The sequence below is a fragment of the Epinephelus moara genome, chromosome 8 (genome assembly GCF_006386435.1).
Source record: "Epinephelus moara isolate mb chromosome 8, YSFRI_EMoa_1.0, whole genome shotgun sequence".
NCBI classification, from domain to species: Eukaryota; Metazoa; Chordata; class Actinopteri; order Perciformes; family Serranidae; genus Epinephelus; species Epinephelus moara.
In genome coordinates, this window is record NC_065513.1 from 24804583 (window position 1) to 24826242 (window position 21660).

A 21660-nucleotide genomic window follows, 5' to 3' on the forward strand; every position below is an offset into this window, starting at 1 on the left:
CTTGCATACATGTGTATTACATAGTTGGTACATTTTATATATATATATATATATACTATGTAAAATTTACATTTACATTAGACTCTTATGTCTCACTTGTATGTACTCAATTCTTGAAATTGGACTCTGAAAAGACAGAAGTTCTGATCATTGGCCCTGAACCTATCTCAAAACAAATTCAGCCACTCTGACTCACTCATAAAATAAAATCAGGTGTAAAAAATTTAAGTGTTATTCTGGACAGTAATTTGACCCTGGAGCAACATGTAAAGAATGTAGTCTAGTCTTGGTTTCACCAGCTGAGGAATATTTCCAAATGTAGGTCACTTCTGTCCTTCAGTAACACAGTGAAAGTCATAAATGCTCTTATATCCTCCCGCCTCGATTACTCTAATGCCTTGTTCACCTGCCTAAGCACTTGGTTCAAAATTCAGCAGCTAGACTTTTGACCAGCTTCCAGTCTCTTTTAGAAACCATTTTAAAGTTCTTTTAATTACAAGGCTCTCAACGATCTGGCACCAGATATATAACTGAGCATCTCACACCGTACCATCCAAACAGGCCCCTCAGGACTGCTAGTCTGGGTCTTCTAACTGTTCCAGAGTCCAGTTTAAAGACAAATGGTGATCGAGACTTTTCAGTTCTTGCTCCTCGGCTTTGGAACAGCCTCCCACTGAGCATCAGATCAGCTGACTCTGTTCACGTCTTTAAATCTCGTCAGACAACTTACTTTTACAGATCGGCCTTTCCTGACAGTTGACAGACGTATTGTGTGTATGGGAGTGTATGTATTTGCAGCCATGTGTATATGTATGCATGCTTACAAGTGTATGTGTTGGTGTAGGCGTATGTATGCTTATGTTTTATTGGTATAACTTTTGTATTTTCTGAACATTGGAAGAACTACAGTGTATGTTCACTGTGACATCTCCCCTGCCGTCCATTCTACCTTCACAAAGCTTAATCTTATCTTACATAACAACAACCCCCCCCTCTTGTCTCCTTGTTCCTTCACCTCCTCTTCCACTGTGTCAAAATGTACCATGCTGTTAGGAGAGTTAGGGAATTGAAATATATTTTATAGTTGTGGATTGATATGAGACAACTTACACAACATAGCAAACTGTTAGAAAAAATCAAAGATCTCGTAGAAACTTGACGATTGAGCCTGAGTGGATACCGAGATTAAAAGTGCTAATTGGCGCAGCCTAATAACATTAAATCCTGAATACTGAGTGCTGACATACAGGGAGGGGGGATGCCCAAAAAAGCCCTCAGCAAACTAATCTTCTGTTGTGTAACAGGCCCCCTCAAACCATACAACCCTGTTTTCAACCGCTATACACACACACACACACACACACACACAGGAACTGTCACAGAGCGAGCCACGAGAAAAGTATGTCAGTCAGTCAAGCCCACCCCTGCTGTTCACTCAAGCAGCGGTGCATTGTGTGCATGCATGTGTGTGTGTTTGTGTGCATGCATGTGTGTGCATCCATCAGGGGTGTGGATGGGCAGGGAAGGGGTCTGGCATCCCGTCCTTAATCCTGTCTGATGAGACTCGGACCTAACCCGCTTTTATCCCCTGCTAAGAAACCACGCTTCTCTATCTCTTGGTTTCTGTCCGTCTGTCTCTCTGTGTCTGTCTCACTGGCTCCTTTTATCACGTTTTATGTAACTTTCATTGACATTGTTATTAACAGCTTCTTTCTAATATTACCTCTCTCTTTCTCTGTCTGTTTTTCCAGCTCCGTCTCTGAGCAGTCTAGCAGGTCTTAGGTCACTTAATTCGATCAGAGCAGTTTACAACAGTTTGACAGCTAACATATCGTGTCAAGCAGAAGCCGCTGTCCACATGGCTTTCTAGAGCCAGCAGTGTGGTCTGTAGGTCAAAGACAAAAGTCTGGATAATGTGATTGTATCTACATGGCTGTTTTTATTTTAATAGTCATATACAGTCCTACTCCTTAAGCCTGATACTCACACACGGGCATGACCACAAATCTGTAGGTGAATTGTTTGAATGTCACAGTCCTCATTCCATTAAGACAATTATTGCTATTACTATTACTGCATGTGTGTGTTTGTGTGTATGTGTGATACACACCTGTGTGAATTTGTGTGTGTATTTGTGTGTTTTAATATCAATCAGTTGTGAGCAGCCCCCATCCCCACCACCACCACCAGCTGACTACATCAAAAATAATAAAGTAAATGACTGTTGCTCTACATCTCCATCATCCAAGGCTGCGCTGACACACTGACAGGTGCTGGCCTACATTCAAGCTCAGAGAGGCAAACTGTGCTTCTGTGTCAAAATCAATAGAGTACGTTGAATTTATTCTGTAATGGTGATTTAAGGAGGTTGTGTGAGCCTCCAGTAGACAAACAAAGCAGAAAATATTCCATATTTCTAAAAATTGGAGAAAGCATATCTAAAATTATAAGATGATTTGATGATTATATTGTAGAACTGCATGTGATAAGACTTTTATAACAGCAAAAATATGCTTCGTCTCTAAAGTTAGCACATTATGCAATATGCAGAGTGGTTGTCTTTATATGTTGGTGCTCTCAGTTGAAATGTTTCAACAGGAAGGCAATCCAGGCACTCCGAAAAATATAGAAAAACAGGGAAGGAAATATTAAAAACCCCTTATTGTAGTGGCTAAATCATTAAAAGAGCCAACGTGTTTCGACCACTGCAGGTCTTTGTCAGGGCTTTCAAAACATACAACACAGGAGCACAGTCTCACTCTGAAGTCGTCGAAATCTGGCGCTTGGGCAGTGACTTGGGGTGTCAAAAACCAACGAGAAAAGCCGTCCTTTAACGTCAGCATGATACGCGGCCGGTTGCCGTTATAGTTTAGTGGCGCCCAGTGGCGTCAGAGGGAAACTCAACAGGACAAGGATGAAAGTTATGGCCGGGGAAGTCCAAGTGGTGCCGGCGGGAGGGGTGGTGGATGGGTCCAACAAACTTCGACTTTCACCCGAGAGAGGTGTTTGTGTCCTTTAAGATTCTACAGCCAACCCCTGTTCTTTTTTCCTAAACCCAAATATGTGTTGTTGTTGCCTAAACTCAACCATGTGTGTTTGTTGTTGAAGGACATGATGTCCCAGAATGTCAACAACCAATGCACCCAGGGTACCTTGCACGTCGTATCTGTATGTGGAAAGTCCATGACCAAAACGTCGATATGTGACAAGGTCGGAGTGAGAATGTGTTGAACACAGGTATGGCCCCACCTATATAGTGGCAGGAACCAATCGGGGGTCATCACATGACCCATATAATGGCATGACAGGTGAAACAAATAGACAATAATGAAAAAATACCAACTTAATAGAAAACACAGAGTGACATGAGATAAGATACCTAGAAAATACCCAGATTGCCTTCCTGTCGATCCTGTTGTTTCCCCTCTTCACGAGCACCCGACAAAAGGTTTTGATCTACGTTTGTATACAGAGCAACCAATTGTCTCTCTCTGTCTGAATGCAATGTTGAAAATCCGCGCATCACTTACATGAAATCAGACGCTGCTGGGCAAATGCTGCCTCGATAGGTTCGTTTTTAGCCACCTTAAAAAGATGTCCACCTAAAAGACTCATTGTAAGTTTAGCTGTTTAAGATGTTATCTCAAAGCCACCTGAGTCCTTTGACAATAACAGTAATTTTACTTTTTTGAACAGAGTTGCTGGTCTACCTCTGCCTCAACTGGTTAGTGTGTGAGGTAAAGCAGAGAAAGTATTCTAAACATAGCATACACTCACACAGATTGATTTTTTTTTTTTAAGAAGGACCTTTTTAAGTGGCTAAAATGTGTTTTTCTGTGGCCCTCATCCACAGCAGTTCAGCTTCCATGCTGACGGGATTTGGTTTATCAAAGATGGTAGCAAAGCAGAGTACATAAAATAAGCATAGCAGAAACATCAGATAGGTCGGACTGCCATGTTTACTATATGTCTTTAAATGCTGACAAGAGAGATAAACAGGTTTGCCGATTTTACATATCTTCATAATGCAACTCAACTGCCAGTTGTCTGATTGTGAAAGTGATTGTTGTTGTGAGAATTGAAACAATGCCTCTACTGTAACTAATAGAAACTTTAAAATCCAGTTTCATTGCTTCACAGTGCTGGGAGAAAACTGAGACTGTCTCCACAGTAATGTTGGGATTTATACAGTGTGGTTACACAAGATAAATGTGTTATTGTGAGGAAGAAGTTCGGTGATCCAAAAAACATATAAGCACAGTCTGTTTAGTTCTGTGTGGGTGTGTTGTTGAAATTAAACTGAAACCGACTTTGTTTTGAGATGTGGTTGAAACCAGACTAACGAGGGAGCAAAGCTTTCCTGGCTGTCACATCACACATCAACATTCAGCCTTACCCAGAGTGCGCACAGGGTTGTTGATGTGGCTGGGTGGGCTAACTCCGTGCACGTTCGCCGCCCTGACAACGAACTGGTACTCTGTTTCTGGTAATAACCCCTTCAAAACCATGGAGTTCGTCTCAATGGGCTCACGGATATATGTCCACTCCGTGTCCATTTCTGGCCTGTGAAAGACAAACACACAAAAGATCTCATTTAGTTTTTTTTTTTCCTGATATTTAATTTACTAATAATATGTTTTACACACTTGTGACATTTCTCAAAACATGAGTGGTCCTTGTGATTTTTTTCTTCCAAAAATAATAAAACATCTCCAAAATAATTGTCTGAAATGTTTATGTTTTTGTGAGGGATGATTAAAAATTCTGATGATCTCTCTCTTGATTGTTTTGCTCCTGCTGTTGTGTGTCCCCAAGTATGTCAATAAGCGATTGCAAAGAGTGGAATTACTAGAGACTGTAGCTCTGAGTCCAAAAACCTTGAATAACTTTTCAAACAAAACAAAATGAGCAATTGATTGAGATGTTGTTGTTTTTTTTAATGTTTTCATGTTACTATTTTTGAGGCCCTTTAAGTCTTAAAGCGTTATTTTCTGCTTTAATCAGAGCGTTGTTTTGAAAAGTCGAGCACAAAACAAAATGAACTCCTGAACTTTATTTTTTCTGCCTATCATCTCCAGCTTCCATCTCCAGCTGCCATATTTGTCTGCTGAGTCTGAGCGCCTGGAGCCACGGCTATCTGTTGAATAGAGTCATCTTCACCACCAATCAATGTCTCTCTTCAGCAAGGCCTCCTTTGATGTAAGGGGGGACATATTTGCCTCTGAGATGGCCCTTTTGTGTGGAAAATGTGCCTGCATGCAAAAACAGACACTGATTCATGTCTCCTCTGTCACAGCAAGTGACAGTTTGTCTGCCTCCGTCTCTTTGTCTTTGTCTTTCTCTTTGCTCAGTCGCAGGGTGTTAACTCTGCAGCACGAAGGGCAACATATTGTGTTGTGTAAGCTCCTTTCCTTTAATATCTTTACAACTTTTTTTTCCTTTAAACAATTCTTATTGGGGCATTTTTTAAATTTATATCAGCTTATTTAATTGTGTCTGGCAAAATATCAGAGGATTCCAGGGAAATGATTTGTGACTTCCTTGACACTGTAGCCTGAGGACTCGTCTAGACATGGGACGTCCTTCGTGTGTGTGTGTTTGTGTGTGCATATACTGTGTGTGAGGCTGGACACTTGCTGGACAGAGAACGAAATTCTTTCTTTCTCATGTGTCATGAGGGTTAGTCATGTCCAAATACAAATGGCTACATTAAACAGACAAGCACGGACCTTGTGATATCCACTGCAAGAGAGAGCTGTATATTCTGTATCATAATATTGTGTTGATGAGCGGATGCACAGGGTCTATTTTAGAGGCAAATACACTTTATTTGCTTTCTTGCTGAGAGTTAGATGAGAGGATGGATACCACCCGCTGAGCTTAGCTGAGCATAAAGACTGGAAGCAGGGGAAAACAAGAAAGTGAATAATGTAAGTATTTCCCAAAATCTCAAACAATTGCTGTAAGATATTATTATGTAAATGGGTGCACCATTACATCTGAGGACGCTATCACTCTTGTACATTGTTGCATTGTAGTTTTGGTGCAGTTCCTGTTCACACTGACTTATTACAAATGAACCAAGAGGAAGAAACATAAAGTCATTCAGGCTGAGAAGAAACTGCTTGATTGGATAGTTTTGGCGTTTGTCATCCTGCATCATCAGGATCCACATGGGAAAATCAGATTTTGGTGACTGACAGAAGTTTATGAGGACTTCTGACAAGTATATTTATGTTCTTTGGTGTCACCAAGAGCTCATGTTGTAAGCCTTATTGGTATCATTACACTGCAAATTGATCACAAGTTATGTATAATGACTAAGGGTGCTTTCAGACCTAGAGTTGTCTTGCTTTGGTCTGAATCAGCGACTAATTTTGTTACAAAGTTGCATAATTGCCTAGAGTTGGTTTGTGTTCTCACGGCAGCATTTACAAGCGGACCAGATCAAATGCCTTGCACGAGAAAGCTGCTCTTGATTGGTCAGAATTTCCATGTGGGAAAAATCCAGGAAGTAAAGCAAACGTTGAAGAAGAGTACACTTGCAAGATAAATGTGACACTTTCTAATGTCACAATGGAGGGACAACTACGCAGGTTGATTTTAGCGCTGCTCATCGTGGACTATATTGCTGTCATTGTTCATTTTAGTCAAACCATACAGTTTGAAAACGAGGCGCGGCTCCAACTAGAAAACAATGTTTTGATGCATTGGATGTGCTGAATGTGCATATTAAGGCAGTACAGGAGGAGGTGCACATTAATAATCCTCCAGGACTGTAACATGCTCATGTTTAACCCAAACAATGCGTCATGTGACTGCAGTTGGTTCGGATCAAGGTCAGAACACGTTCTCACCACAAACCGAGACCACCTCTTCAAGGTCTCGGTCCGATTGTTTTGGTGCACACCCCAGTACGATGGCTGTGTTCACACCTGCCCAAACAAACCGCACTTAGGGGACAAACAAACTTCAGTTCCATTGAACCGAACCAAACAGGGCAGGTTTGAAAGCACTCTAATAGTTAGAGGCAGGACCACAATGAGGACTCTTGCAAAATAATGATTTGGGGCTTATTAATAATGGGATGACTGTCACACTCTTTACTGATGAACTGACAAAGTACATGGAGTTGGATACAAGCACTGCTCAGAACAGTTTTAACAGCTCTGGGCTGTTAGGCAGGCAAAGGGTCTTGTCTAGGTCTCAGACAAAGAGGATTCAGGATTTTATTTCAAGGTCAGTCAAAACTATAACTGCAGGGATATCACTAAATGTCCTGTGCACAAAAGTTGAGCTGTGTAAAGATGGTCAAGTTGATTTCAGCATCTTAGTGTTTGTATTTGTTTGCTCATAAAAAACAAAGAAAAATCCCCACACGAAAGATGCACCTTTCCAAGGCCTTTCAATTATTTTATCAAGACATTTCTCATGGTGCACTTCAACATGCACACATATGTATATATCGTATATGGCAATAAAAGAAGTGAATGAAGAACAATCTTCATTTATTTCTGTGGGTGATTGTACGGGAATGGTGATCTTTCCGGTCAATTTGAGGAGTGCCTACGGTTTGCATGTTCCACATGTTATTGCAAGTGTGTCATGCAGTGTGGGACTCGCACTGGTCTGGTTTGGGTCTGTCTCAATACACTCTGGTCTTGGTTATGACTTGGTCTCAGTTTCAGTGGTCTTGACTACAACACTGTGATGGTTAACAAATGATTTGCATAAGCAGGTTGGCTTTCACACCACAAACACCTTTACAGCCAGTCTTGATTTGGTTGTTCGGTCCAGTTTGAATGACAGCTTTCACACAAGCCCAAATGGAGCGTACTAACAAATTAGGTGTTGAGGCACCCCTAATCGCTAGTAGTCTATTTTAAATTGGTATCTTTAGAAACCTCAGCATGTTGACTACAACTTAGACTTGATCAATGCTTGGCCCCACAACGACCCATAATAGTTAAACTCTTCAGACACAAAGATAAACAGCTCATACTTTCAAAAGCAAACAAACTGAAAGGCTCACATATTTACATCAACGAGGACTATTCAGAGGCTGTGCGTCAAAAGCGAAAAGAACTGCTGCCTGAGATGAGAGCTGCAAGAGCAAGGGGAGAATGGGCCTATCTGAATTATGATAGACTTATAGTGCGACCCATGAGCGAGCATCCTACAAGAGAGCGGCACATTGGTTCAAATGTGGAGGATGAACAATAAACTGTTGCCCAGGCACTCATGACCATATCGTCAGTTTGCTGTTTATCTTATGGCAGAACATGCTCCGTGTTCACCGAGGAAAAAACAAATGAATTTGTGTATTAATCTTTTTTCTGGTAGTGACCATCCAAATTTAACAACCAATAACAACTTGGTTTTTCATCCTTTTGAGCCACAGAATGATAAGGTCTATAATACCTGTTTTAATCCTGATTTATTCTTTTCATCAGAATATGCACCAACACATGCTAACACATATTACAGGAAACAGTCTAATACTTATGATCCTTCTACATGTAGTTATTTTTCTGAAAACCAGTTTAACTCTTTCATTTTATCTTGTAAAGAGTCTAACACTTTTTCTTCTCTCCATCTGAACATAAGAAGTCTACCAAAAAACTATGATAATTTTTACCATTATCTTTCATCACTGAACCACATTTTCTCAATAATTGCATTGACCGAAACTTGGCTTAATGATGAAATCCATTTACTATTTAAATTTGATGGTTACACAGCCATTCACCGATGTAGAGGAAGTAGAGGTGGAGGAGTCTCTCTCTATGTTCAAAAGGATCATGAATTCAAACAGAGATCTGACCTTGAAATGAAGTTTCATGGGTGTAATACTGAATGTGTTTTTCTTGAGGTGCAATCTGAGAAAAGAAAATTGATTGTAGGATGTATATATCGTCCTCCTAATACAGATATCAACAACTTTAAAGAATGTCTTCTAGATATCTTGGAACTTGTTGATAAAGAGGGTAAACTGTGCTATTTATTAGGTGACTTCAATGTTGATCTCTTAAACAAGAACAAACAGCACATAGATGACCTTACAAATATATTGTCTTCAAATTATTTTTATCCCCTTATCTGCAAGCCCACAAGAATAACTAGCCAATCCTCTACACTGATAGACAATATTTTTACTAATGCGCTGACTGATGTCATAAAATCTGGTATCCTTTATACAGATATTTCTGATCATCTTCCTGTTTTTCAGTTCTCTTCCATACTCAACAAACAGCATATAAATAAATCAAAGAGAACTTGTTTTAGAAAATTCAATGAAAATAACATTAATTTCTTAAGTATATTAGCAAAGATGTCCTGGGAAACAGTATATGAAGTTTCTGATGTGAATGTGGCTTATAATAATTTTTATGCAAAATTTCATTCTGTTTTTGACAAATGCTTTCCTCTGATTTCTAAAAGTAAAGGAAGCTCTGCACACCTTAATAAACCATGGTTCACTATAGAACTTAGGAAATCTGCTTTAAAGAAAAACAAGTTATATAAAAGGTATTTGCAAAGCCCTAGTCCTCTAAATTGTGCAACATACAAAAATTATAGGAATAAATACAATCACTTTATTAGAAATGCTAAACGTAATTACTATAGTAATCTATTTACCCAATCATCAAATAATTCAAAATCTACATGGGATATTTTAAAAGAATTACTCAACAAGAAAAACTCCTCTACTCCATCCCAGACTACATTTCAGGATGGCACATTAATGATAACAGAGCCAACACAAATTGCTAATAAATTTAATGATTTCTTTATAAATGCGGGACCACGTCTTGCAAAGCATATTGAAAATGTTCATGATTCTCCTTCTAACTTTATAAATGAAGTGTATCCCTCTTTAAATAATTTTGAACCAATAAAGCCCTCAGAAATACTTGATATCATTAAGAATCTTAAAAACTCCTCTGCTGGTCATGACGAAATTACAGCTTATCTGATCAAAAAAGTTGCACCTGCAATTATTGTTCCTTTAACATTTATTTTTTCGTTGTCACTTGAATCTGGTATTATCCCACAAGATCTAAAACTTGCCAAGGTCATCCCACTGTTTAAAGCCGATGATCCATCTGTATTTTCGAATTATCGCCCTATATCAGTTCTCCCTTGCTTTTCTAAGATACTTGAGAAGTTGGTATATGCCAGAATTTTGAAGCATCTGGATGTCAACAATATTTTGTATGAGCATCAATATGGTTTTAGAAAGAATTATTCTACATATATATGGCTCTCTTGCATCTTAGAGAAAAGATTTCAACTGCTTTCGAGAAAAATGAATACGCTCTAGGAGTTTTCTTAGACTTATCAAAAGCTTTTGAAACTGTGAATTATGAAATTTTATTATCAAAAATGTCTTGTTATGGTTTTAAAAATAAGGTTCTGCAATGGGTTGAAAATTATTTGCACAACAGAGAGCAATATGTCATTTTTAATGATAAACTGTCACAGCGGGACGTTCTAAAATGTGGAGTTCCACAAGGGTCCATTTTGGGTCCATTGTTGTTTTTGATATACATTAATGATTTACCAAAAGCGTCTAGTATTTTGTCACCTATCTTATTTGCTGACGACACCAATCTCTTTGCTACTGACAGTACCATTGACTCACTTATTGATAAGGTAAATTCTGGGCTCATTCAATTTGCTCAGTGGTTTCAGTTAAATAAACTATCACTTAATGTCAAAAAATCTAATTTCATCATCTTTAACAACAAGAATAAGAATTACAATCCAGAAAAAACTAAAATTTATATTAATAACAATTTACTTTCTAATGTTTCATCAGCAAAGTTTTTAGGTTTCAAGATTGATGAGAAACTTTGTTTTAAGATTCATTGTGAATTTGTGTGCAAGAAGGTCTCAAAATCCTTAGGTATCATAAAAAAGATTAAACCCTATTTAAAAACAAGTACTTTATTAACCTTGTACTACAGTTTAATTTATCCCCATATCTCTTATTGCAATTTAATTTGGGCTAGCACTTATCCTTCTTACTTACAACCAATTCATAGACTCCAAAAATCCTTTGTAAGAGCTGTCACTAACTCTCCATATTTAGCTCCATCCACACCTCTGTTTAAAAAATTACAAATACTAACAATCTACGAAGTGAGTAAGTATCAAACAGTAATCTTGATGTATAAAGTCATATGTTTTCTGTTATCTTTACCCAAACATTTTCATAATTATTTTGAGTTTAATTCTGATTATCATTTATACTCCACAAGAAGGAGGAATGATTTGCATATCCCCTTCTGTAGAACCGCTGTTGCAAAATTTTCATTTATGTATCAAGGTGTTGTGCTGTGGAACAGGTTAAAACATCTAAGTGAAACATGCTCAACATTATCTGCATTTAAAAGAAAGCTGAAACAAAGTTTATAGATTTTTAACACATTTGTGTTTTTCTCTTAGTTTTATTTCATTCAAATATATCTTTGGGCTATTTAAATGTATTGTGAGGTATCATTTATTCCGTTTGTGTGTGTGTGTATGTGTGTGTGTGAGAGTGTGAGTGTGAGTGTGAGTGTGAGTGAGTGTGAGTGTGAGTGTGAGTGAGTGTGTGTGTGTGTGTGTGTGTGAGTATGTGAGTGTGTGCGTGTGTCTAAGCACAGACGTAAGCCTATGTACGAAGCTTATATAGTTTTCTAATTGTTGTTTTTTTTTTTAGGAGGGGGGGCCGCTTGTAAGCCCACTTGGGTTTTTATGACCTCTCCTGCACATTTTGTCTTATATTTTCTTTTTTTCTGTGTAATGTTCCTTTTTTTTTCTTATAAGTGCAAACAATAAACAAACAAACAAACAAACAACCATACAATAATGGACCCATCAAGCAGTCACTGTGGTGCAGGAGCTACACGTGAGCAGTATTCTTGGAAAAAGCTCTCTCATTTGTCCTCGTCATCCAGTTTTGTCCAAAGACAAACAGCTTATCAATTAAGAGAAGGTAGATGAAACTAATCAGTCTTTTCCCTGTCCCCTCACAGCCTGTGATGGTTCAAGGCTTTTCAATTAGTTGTGTTCTTTCACTCCATGATGGGACCACTTGAGGATACTATTTACCTGACAATATGGGCTCTTAAATGATGTTTCTCTGTGTGTGACCTGTGTGTAATTGAGTGCAAATGCACAATGCTGTAAATGCGTCTTTGAGTATCGGCAGCAACACTGTGCTGGCGAGGTCACAAGAGGCCGGTTTGATAAACATAAAGCTCCGTTAATTGCTTTCTTGGGGCTCGTCACTCAGTAACTGACCTGATGTAAGCCACCAGGAAGTGAAGGACAGGTGCGCTTCCCTCACTCTCTCCTTGCTGCCATGACAACGCCAGCTCTGTGTCAGATACAGCCATGACAACAGGCTGAGTGGGGGGCGATGGGGGCATGCACATGTCTAATGGCACAGAAAGAAAATGAATTCAGTGGAAGATATTAACAAAACTACCGTAGAGAAAAAATAGCATTAGCTTTAAAATGGATTCCTACTGCTCACACATTCTTACCATGTGGAGCTGTGCTGATGTCTCGGGGCATGCTGGGTCTACCCTCCCCTGCCCAACCATACGCTCCAACAGTGACTCTGTAATTCGTGTTCATCTTAAGGTTACCAATGTCCACTTCCTAAAGGATGGCATATGGGTGAGTGGGGGCAGAGATACAGATGAATATAGTGAAATAAGCAAGAGCATATCAGCAAGGATGGTTAGAGGAAGAAAATGAAATGAAGGCCATGAGAAAAAAGAAGAGAAGATGGTAGAAGAAGAGAAGGAGAAGACTAAATTACTGATTAGGGATTATTTTAGATTTCTGAGTGGAAAGTAAGTCAAATCCAGCCATAAATGTCAAGTGTGGTAAGAAAGCAGTGATGCGGTCTAATTCAGTAAGTAATGGTAAATGATACTCACAAAGCTTGCTTGTCCATCAAATTGCCCCTTTTGAGAAAATAAGAGCAAAATATCCATAAATATTTGCGTGTGTCACAGCATTGCCATAACTTAAATTGCAGCTCTGAGACATAATAGCAGTCTACATCCTGTTTGTAATTCATTCATTCATTCATGTATTTTCCATAACGACTTATCCTGTTTAGGGGTCATTAACTCCTACAGGCACCAATTAACCGAAGCTGCGTGTCTTTGGGTTGTGGGAGGAAGCCAGAGCACCCAGAGAAAACCCATGCTGAGACAGGGAGAACATGCAAACTCCGCACAGAAGGGCTCCCCCACCTCTGGGTTCGAACTAGGAACCCTCTTGCTGTGAGGTGACAATGCTATCCACTGTACCACCGTGCCTGTTTGTAATGTGGTTTTACATTTTTATAAAAAGTCATAAAGGATTTTCCAAAATTTTCCATGATTTGATAAAGGTGGCTTTAATAGTCTTTGGCGCCAATTATTTAAGGTTAACACTCCAGTTATTCAATATGTTTGTTACTGTCAACAAATCCCATGAAAAAAATCAAAGGCAACAGTCCATTTGTTTAAAACAGAAATTGAAAAAAATAAATAAAAGACTAGATATTGTCCCAAAACAGCTGAGCACTGTAGTTTTTAACGTATGTTCCTAAAACAGAAGTAATTAGTGCATTTGTACAGGACTATTTTCTGCTGCGGATTAATACACATTTGGTGCTCTAGTATTAATGCAGCAGAACAGTGCATGTGTGATCAATTCAAATAAACTGCAGTGCCCATGTTCACCATAGTGAAGCAACACATCACCCAATGAAATTGTATGACTCATCAATGTGCTTTTATAGTTTTTGGAGAACAATGGAGCACATGAATAAAATGTATCAGGCTTTGAATACACAGACAATATGTGTTAGTAGGATCTTAGCAGGTCTTTTCATGGGATTTGTTGACAAAAAAAAAGTAGAATATTGCAAGCTTTATCTTCTAAATATTTTGTTGGCCAAGTAGGGCAAATGCACTACAACAGCCCCAAACATTTCCATTAGGGAGAAACATGCTGCAACTACAGGTATGACGCCAATTCAAAAGCACGTGCTAAATCCCAAACAAATACAACAATGCTAATGTGTTGTGACAAAAAAAAACCTGCTGCATAAAGCCAAAACAAACAGCAACAAAAACACTGATGCAAAGTCACAAACACACAAACCACAAAAACAAAGGCAACAGAAAACTGCTGCATATCCAGTCAACACAACAGAAGTTCTCCAGGCCTCTAGGGGGAGTGCTAAGTGGAACAGCTTGATTTTCAACCTATGACAGAGCTCTAGTGCAAGCCATGTAAACCTGTTGCTCTTTTTTAATATTGTTAAAGACTAACACCAAATGTAAAAATAGAAAATAAGTAAAAATTTTCTTGTTGCCTCATTACGCCTGTTCTCTTCCAGCTTCAAAAACAAACACTGTTTTGTCTGTTTATTCTTTCGAGTTGAACATCAAGCTGTTCCATTTTCACAAGTTTCTGCTAATGGAAATGTTTTAAGCCCTTAAAGCACATTTGCCCTTGTTGGCCAGTTCATAATGGTGTTCTTGAAGCAGGTTTTTCTGTGCACTGATAAAACAGTACTGCAAAGATTTTGTTGGCTACTACACCTAGACTTTCACATATTGTCAAAATTGGAAGTTAGGGACAGATCAAAGTTGGGTGACGATTACGATGGAAATAGTTTCATTTTTCTAAGCATGTTCACCACTGATTTCAAACACAAAGTAAACTCACAGTGGTCAGCATGTCGAGGCTGAGAGGCACTTCCATCAAAGACGCTGTACCCATTGTACGACCATTCCTCACCTCTGTGTAGAAGACCTGAAACACACACACACACACATGGTCACAGAGAAAGACACATAAGAACATATGAAAAGGTCTTAGATTCTTACTGTTAAATTAAAAGTCAAAATGTTGGATTAAAAAAAAAACTTCTTTGTTTTTTTTACATTTCAGCTGGTATGACATTATCAAGTCATGGCTGTGACAACGTAAACATGACATAATTAGGAGGAAGTACTATGAGGAAACAGGATTATTTATGAACTTCCAAAGTGATTGGCCAAATGAACACACATGTTTATCTGTGAGTCGTGGGGAAGCTAGATAGCTGACTAATCCTCTTAGTGCAGGCATATGGTCAAAAGCAGAGCACACACATACACTCATACTAATCCACACTTTGTTAATTGTTGATTCAAAACAAACACAAGAGAAAGGAAAAGGGAAGAATAGAAACTGGGCTCTGGTAAAGCATGCTCATTAAAAATATTTCCTTGAAATTTAAACATGCAAGTGGGCACTTAAAAGCCATGACAGAAATAAAAAAAAGGAGGACTCCTTTTTCAGTTCAGCTTTCAGTCTGTGCAGCAACAATACATTATATCTGGAGTATATACAAATCTGCTTTTGCACATCACTAAATTTATGTCCATTATGCCTCTACCAACAAAAGCAAATCCCACTTAGCACTCGAAGCACAGAGTGGAGCAAAACATCTCTCAACAAGCCACTAAAATCATGATTTGTGACCACATCTCTCAGAGCTGTATTGCCCCTTTAAAAGCATAAATTCAGCAGTAAAGGTGCTCCGTCAAGAAATTTAGAAATATCAATCTAGCCCTCAAGGCCATCTCGCTGGACAGTGGATTTGACAGGCAATTTGAAAGCAGGAACAAAAATGTGGAGAAGGAAACGGGCATTTGTTCATGAAAAAAGGAGGACATTTGATTTACAAAATATCTCAGGAGTTGTTGTTTTTTTTATGTCTGCCAGGTCGAAAACCTTTCTATGCATTTTGAAACAGAGTTCTGGAAAGGAATATGTAGGGGCGTATCTGTCAGCCTGCTGTTTGTGAAGCTGAATGTTTTCTTTTTCACTTGGGTTTGAACTGTTTTTCTGTGTCTGTATGGCAGGTGTTGCCTCTGATTTTCTTTAAATTTTGGTGTGTGGTACCAGACAAGAAAGTCATCACATTGAACTGGCTGCTGGTGAACCTTGATATAAATCATGTGAACAGCCCTGTCACCAGGATAGCACTGTACAATTCTGCAGACCATAGATATGTTACATTTGTATGTTTCTTATATATCATATCAACTTTTCTAAAGTGACATAGTCCTGATTACATGTTTATGAGTGGACGTCATCTGGAGAGGATGGTGGATGGCGTGACACCCAGCAGCTGCCAAACTACAGACCACATTTTTAGTCCAACAAAGGACCAAACTTTTTTTTTTTTTTATTAATACATAGGGCAGCATTTCTAGCCATGAGTGTTACACCAAAACATGTATTATAAGTAAGCCAAACATGATCTTTTTATAACCATAACCAAGTGGTTTTTGTGCCTTTCTATGACCACATGTGAACTACTGTGTTGTTGAAACATGAAGAAACGTACAATGCCAACATGTATTGTGGCGATTAGATTGGTAATGGAGCATTTTACCTTAAGACTAAAAAGACAACAATAACAACATGTAAAATAATAGAAATGGAAATACATGTACTTCTAAACAACACATTCTCACCTGGACATTTGTCCGCGTATGACGTGCAAGGTACCCTGGGTGTGTTGGTTGTTGACATTCTGGGACACTGTGTCAAGTTCTGCCTGTTACAGGCTCCGTTTTCACAGGAAATTGGATTTGGCTTTAGAATCTTACGAGACGTGAACACCGCTCTCTCTGGTGAAAGTCTGTGTTTGTTGAACCCATCCACCACCCCTCTGGTCCACCCCAGTCACACTTTTATCACCTTAACTTTTATCGTTGTCCCACCGTGTTTCCCCCTGGCACCGCTGGGCGCTGTTAAACTATAACGGCAACCAGCCACATATCATATCATATCTGAAGTTAAAGGACACCTTTTTTCATTGGTTTCTAAAGCCGCAAGTCACTGTCCAAGCACTAGATTTCAACGACTTCAGAGTGAAACCGGGCTCTGATGAGATGCAGTGTCATTGAAAGGTCCTGTTGTTGACTGACAAGAGTGAACAGCTTTTTTTTCCATCAAAAACCCCTCTATAAACCAAGGGTTTTATGTAGAATCCTCCCAGAAGGGCTGTAGAAATATTAGTGGACAACCTTATCTGTATATCTCTCTCCTACTTATCATGGTTTTAGATTCTCGGGTTAGCCTGGGGTCAAAAGAACCACATGCATCAGTCTTAAGCTTAATGAAGCTCATAACGGGTAAGGACTGATATGATCCAAAGCAACCCACAACAATTATGGTTCACAATAACGTTTTTTAGGAGGTGGAGTTATTGTGGAATCACTGCTGCCACAGCCTTTACTATTTAGATTGTGCAATAGGGCTGGGAACCAAATCTCTGCTTTAAATTACTGACAAGTACAAAATACCAAGTACCAGTGACCCTGGCATAGCATGTGGTATTGTATGGCATGAAAGGTATCACCTATGGCAGAACACAAGTGAGATAAATTTATTAAGAGGATTCCAGAAACATCTACATTTAAAGATACCATTTGAAACATGGGTAAATGTGAATATTTGAGGGGGAGGATCTTAAACACAACAATTTCAACAATTCTTGAACTCTTTCGTCCAAAATGGGTTCTTTACATGAAAAGGCTTCTTATTGGAACCTTAAGCCTAATTTACGTTCAGGCACTTGACAGTTTTGATGAGTGTCGCTCGACAGAAATTACGTATTTTCGACAGAAAAAGGTGTCACGCAACACTTTTCTTTCATGTTGTGTAGTCAGAGACTTTTGTTGTTTTGCAGACAACTTCATATTTTGTTGCACAATGTGACTGGTAGTGTTACTATCTTCACCATTTAAATAGTAGTCTTCAACCCACCCAGATTCTGATCTGCATTCAATGTCTCTGTCCACAGAAACTCCTGCAGAGCTGAGAGGATCGTGGCTGACGGACAGCAGATATTTATTGAGCAAAAATAGTTTTCATGTCAACTCAACTGGAAGAAATCAACAGGGTTTCTACTTGTTAATTCACTGATTTTAATTCCCAGCCAACCACTCTGAGTGAGGGGAATCTGCCGCTCACAGACAGACTGAGAGCCAATCAATCAATAAATATACTGTTGATAAAAACACATATACAGTGGATGTTTCTGTGATTTTAAACAGCTGTCTGTGCAGATTATGCCTCACTAAATATAACAGAAACAGACTCGAAAAAATGCTGGTTACCATGAAGATGACTGAAACTTTTAGTCAAAGCATGAGTTGATAATGTTGCGCTGCTCTTATCTGTTGAGCGATACAACCATAAACAAGCCTTTTGTCTTCAATGAAGGGTTCTTCAGAAGCAATATGTTCTGGGTAAAGCCGAAGCCCTCAGGTACTGCTTTTCCACCAAATTAGCTCTGGTTCTTGAACTGGTTCTCCTCATGGTTCCAGGAACCTTAGTGCTATCCAGTGAACCAGCCTGTGTTTCCACCAGTTTTGAGTGGAACCATTCTAATCAACTTTTCAGGTTCTGAAACAATTTATTTGAAACAATTTATTTTTGGTCAAAATGCTCTGAAAGGTTCAAAATTAGGAGCAGGACCTTGAAAGGACCCGGTTCGAAGCAGGTGAAAAGGGATATGAGAGAACTCTTTTGGAACCCTTATGTTTAAGAGTGTAGATCTGCTATTAGTGACTACCTTGTATCCAGTGATGGTGCTAACATGTCGCCGGGGCATCTTCCACCGTACGCTAAAGGCGGTGCAGTTGATGGTCTCCAGCTGGATGTCTAATGGAGGACTCAGACGATCTGGATTATACAAACACACAAACAGAGACATTATCAGTGATGGGAGTAAAGTGGAAGTGTCACTGTGACTATAGGCTGTCATAAACTCTTTTTTGTTTGTCTTAATTTATTAATTGTGATGGGAACATCCATCCATCCATCCATCCATCCATCCATCCATCCCCAAGGCATTCCCAAACCAGATAACAATAATAATAATAATACATTAGATTTATATAGCGCTCTTCAGGATACTCAAAGACGCTTTACAAAGAGCAGATGAGATATGTAATCCCTCCTACCAGTGAGACATGCCCAGCACACCTCTAATGGGAGGCGTCCAGGACGCATCCTGATCAGATGCCCAAACCACCTCAACCTCGACCGCAATGGAGACAATTGATGTTATTTATTGTGTAAGAGAACTTTTTACCAATATGTACAAAGTTAGTTATCACCAGATAGGTTATCTTATCTCAGTGGAGTGTTTTAGTGTCTTTTAGCTCATTGTTTTGGCATTCCTTGCCCACAACTCTTTTGTTCCCTCTCATCAGCAGCTCTGTAAAACCCACTATTAGCACCAGCAGACAGCCCTTTATTCGTCAGACAGCCTTTATTTTTTCCCTGTTAAAGGTTTTTTGGGGGAGTTTTTTCTTATCCGCTGTGAGGGTCCAAGGACAGAGGGATGTTGTATGCTGTAAAGCCCTCTGAGGCAAATTATTATTTGTGATATTGGGCTGTATAAATAAAATTGAGACTGAAATTGAACTGGCAAAGTTAGTAACTGTGGCTGGTGAGCACAGTGAGGCCAGATATCTAATTCAGCTTTTGCTGGACCACGAAACTGATTATTGTTATTAAAGATTATTTTTTAAGATAGTGTTTAAGGATTTTAGATAGATTAAACAGTATAAACTGAAAACTAATTTAAGTTGTCTTCAGAATATTTAAAGAAAAAAAAGCCTGTCTATTATGTTTAAATGCTTTGTCAATAGTTCTATGAATTTTAAGCAAAAGCAAGTCTGTTGTAATCTCTTTCCAAATAGCCAAAGATATGAAGAGAACTTGCACTGTATTTCACCTTATAGTCTACTTGAGGGCTGAAAAAGGACCATTTAGTGGTATAATCTGTAGCTCGATGAGAGGGCCTATATCATCTGACTGAATTCGAATGTCATTATTTTGATGGTCTGAGTTATTAAATCCTGCATGCTTCTGTGACACTTCAAGAGATTGTGATTGCACCTCGACTGCGACCCGAAAAGCCTCTTATAGAGGAAAGAAAGAGAAAGAGCTCTAGAGCTGTGGCCCATCAACAGCCCTGATGACCTACTGTATATTCATTACCTGGCTTTACTGGAGAAACATGAGCAGACAAGGACCCTTACAGCCTCACAGTCATGACACAATGCATATTGACTGTGACATCCAGACCATCGATAAGCTCCTTAGAGATGCTAGATACGGTAGCTGAACATTATAAATTGATTTTATTTATGACTTTGATAGTATGTGTTTTAAGAGTAGATACTTACATGATCTGATGTGGTCTAGATTGCTCTCTCCTGACACGGGGATTGCAAAGGTTAATATAGCAAGATAGACCTCTGTAAATTGAAATCTCATGTAGCTACAGCACTGCTCTTTTCCACTTTCCCTTTTCTCTCCTCTTTATGTCTTGTGACTCCGCTCCTCCACTTCCTATGCCGACCTCTCTTATGTCCTCCTGAATCCTCTCGACATCTCTTCTGCTTTTTTGAACCCTTCTCTCCGCTCTTCCATCTGAGCGGGTAATTCAATATGTCAGCTGAATTCCCGCGATCATCCACATCTCCCCAGGGGAGCGGCCCGGCGAACGTACGGGTGAGCTGAACTCACAGAATTAGAGCAGATAGAGAGAGGACTTCTTAAATCGTAATTTTTATGTCCATCAACATACAGAAGCTTACAGTGGTGCTTCGTGCGTAAGGTAGGTCTGGGTAGAGATTTAAATCCTTGAAGTCACTGGAGTGAAAATATAAATATGAATCCCAAATATCCTGACGTAAAACCTTTAAACTGGTGATTATTTTTGGCAAGTATGGCGGGATTATGTATTGATCCCTCTCCTGTGTCTCCTCAGGTAGCCTTGTATTAAATTAACTGTGGTAAACTTCCCTCAATCATACCAGCACCTGGATTTCCCTGCTCAAATCCAAACACATCATTTAGCTGATTTTTGTTGGCTCTAGGGCTGATGCTCGAGCTACACATTGTACTTTAGCATTCGCATGCCCACCACCACGGACACAAAATGCCAATCAAACGGTAAAACTAGGCAGGGCTGATAAAATGTGCGGAGTCTGCATGTTCTCCCAGTGTCAGCATGGGTTTTCTCTGGGTACTCTGGCTTCCTCCCACAGTCCAAAGACATGCAGGTTGGGGATAGGTTAATTTGTGACTCTAAATTGGCCATAGGTTTGAGTGTGAATGGTTGTCTGTCTCTATGTGTCAGCCCTGTGATAGTCTGGTGACCAGTCCAGGGTGTACCCCGCCTCTTGCCCAATGTCAGCTGGGATAGGCTCCAGCCCCCCGCGACCCTCAACAGGATAAGCGGTTACAGAAATGAATGAATGAATGAATTTTAGCTTAACGTTTAACTGTAACTCAAGTTCAGTTGTTACCAGAAAGTGGCCAAACTCGCATAATGTCACCCACCAGCCAACACATTCTCACTCCGACCTTGTCACATATTGACGTTTGGTCACAGACTTTTCATGTTCAGATACGACGTAAATGGTACCCTGGGTGTATTGCTTATTGACATTCTGGGACACTGTGTCAAGTTCTGCCTGTTACATGCATTGTCTTCTTTCAAGATACACTTCCGTTTTCCCAGGAAATTTAACATTGACATACAGTCTCTTTCAAAATAAATACACTACGTCAGTACCA

The 21660-nt window shown here is 39.3% G+C and overlaps 1 protein-coding gene across 2 annotated transcripts in view; it reads right to left on the minus strand.

The window, feature by feature from the left end:
- Positions 1–21660, minus strand: part of LOC126394025 (pikachurin) — a 43281-nt gene that overhangs the window by 17018 nt on the left and 4603 nt on the right. For both annotated transcript variants that reach the window (XM_050050559.1, XM_050050558.1), the window contains exons 2-7: positions 18638–18747; positions 14728–14814; positions 12939–12965; positions 12537–12654; positions 12292–12427; positions 4397–4563 (exon numbers count right to left, since the gene is read on the minus strand). In XM_050050559.1, the coding sequence (XP_049906516.1) occupies positions 4397–4563; positions 12292–12427; positions 12537–12654; positions 12939–12965; positions 14728–14814; positions 18638–18747 (645 nt within the window). The remainder of the gene's footprint in view (positions 1–4396; positions 4564–12291; positions 12428–12536; positions 12655–12938; positions 12966–14727; positions 14815–18637; positions 18748–21660) is intronic.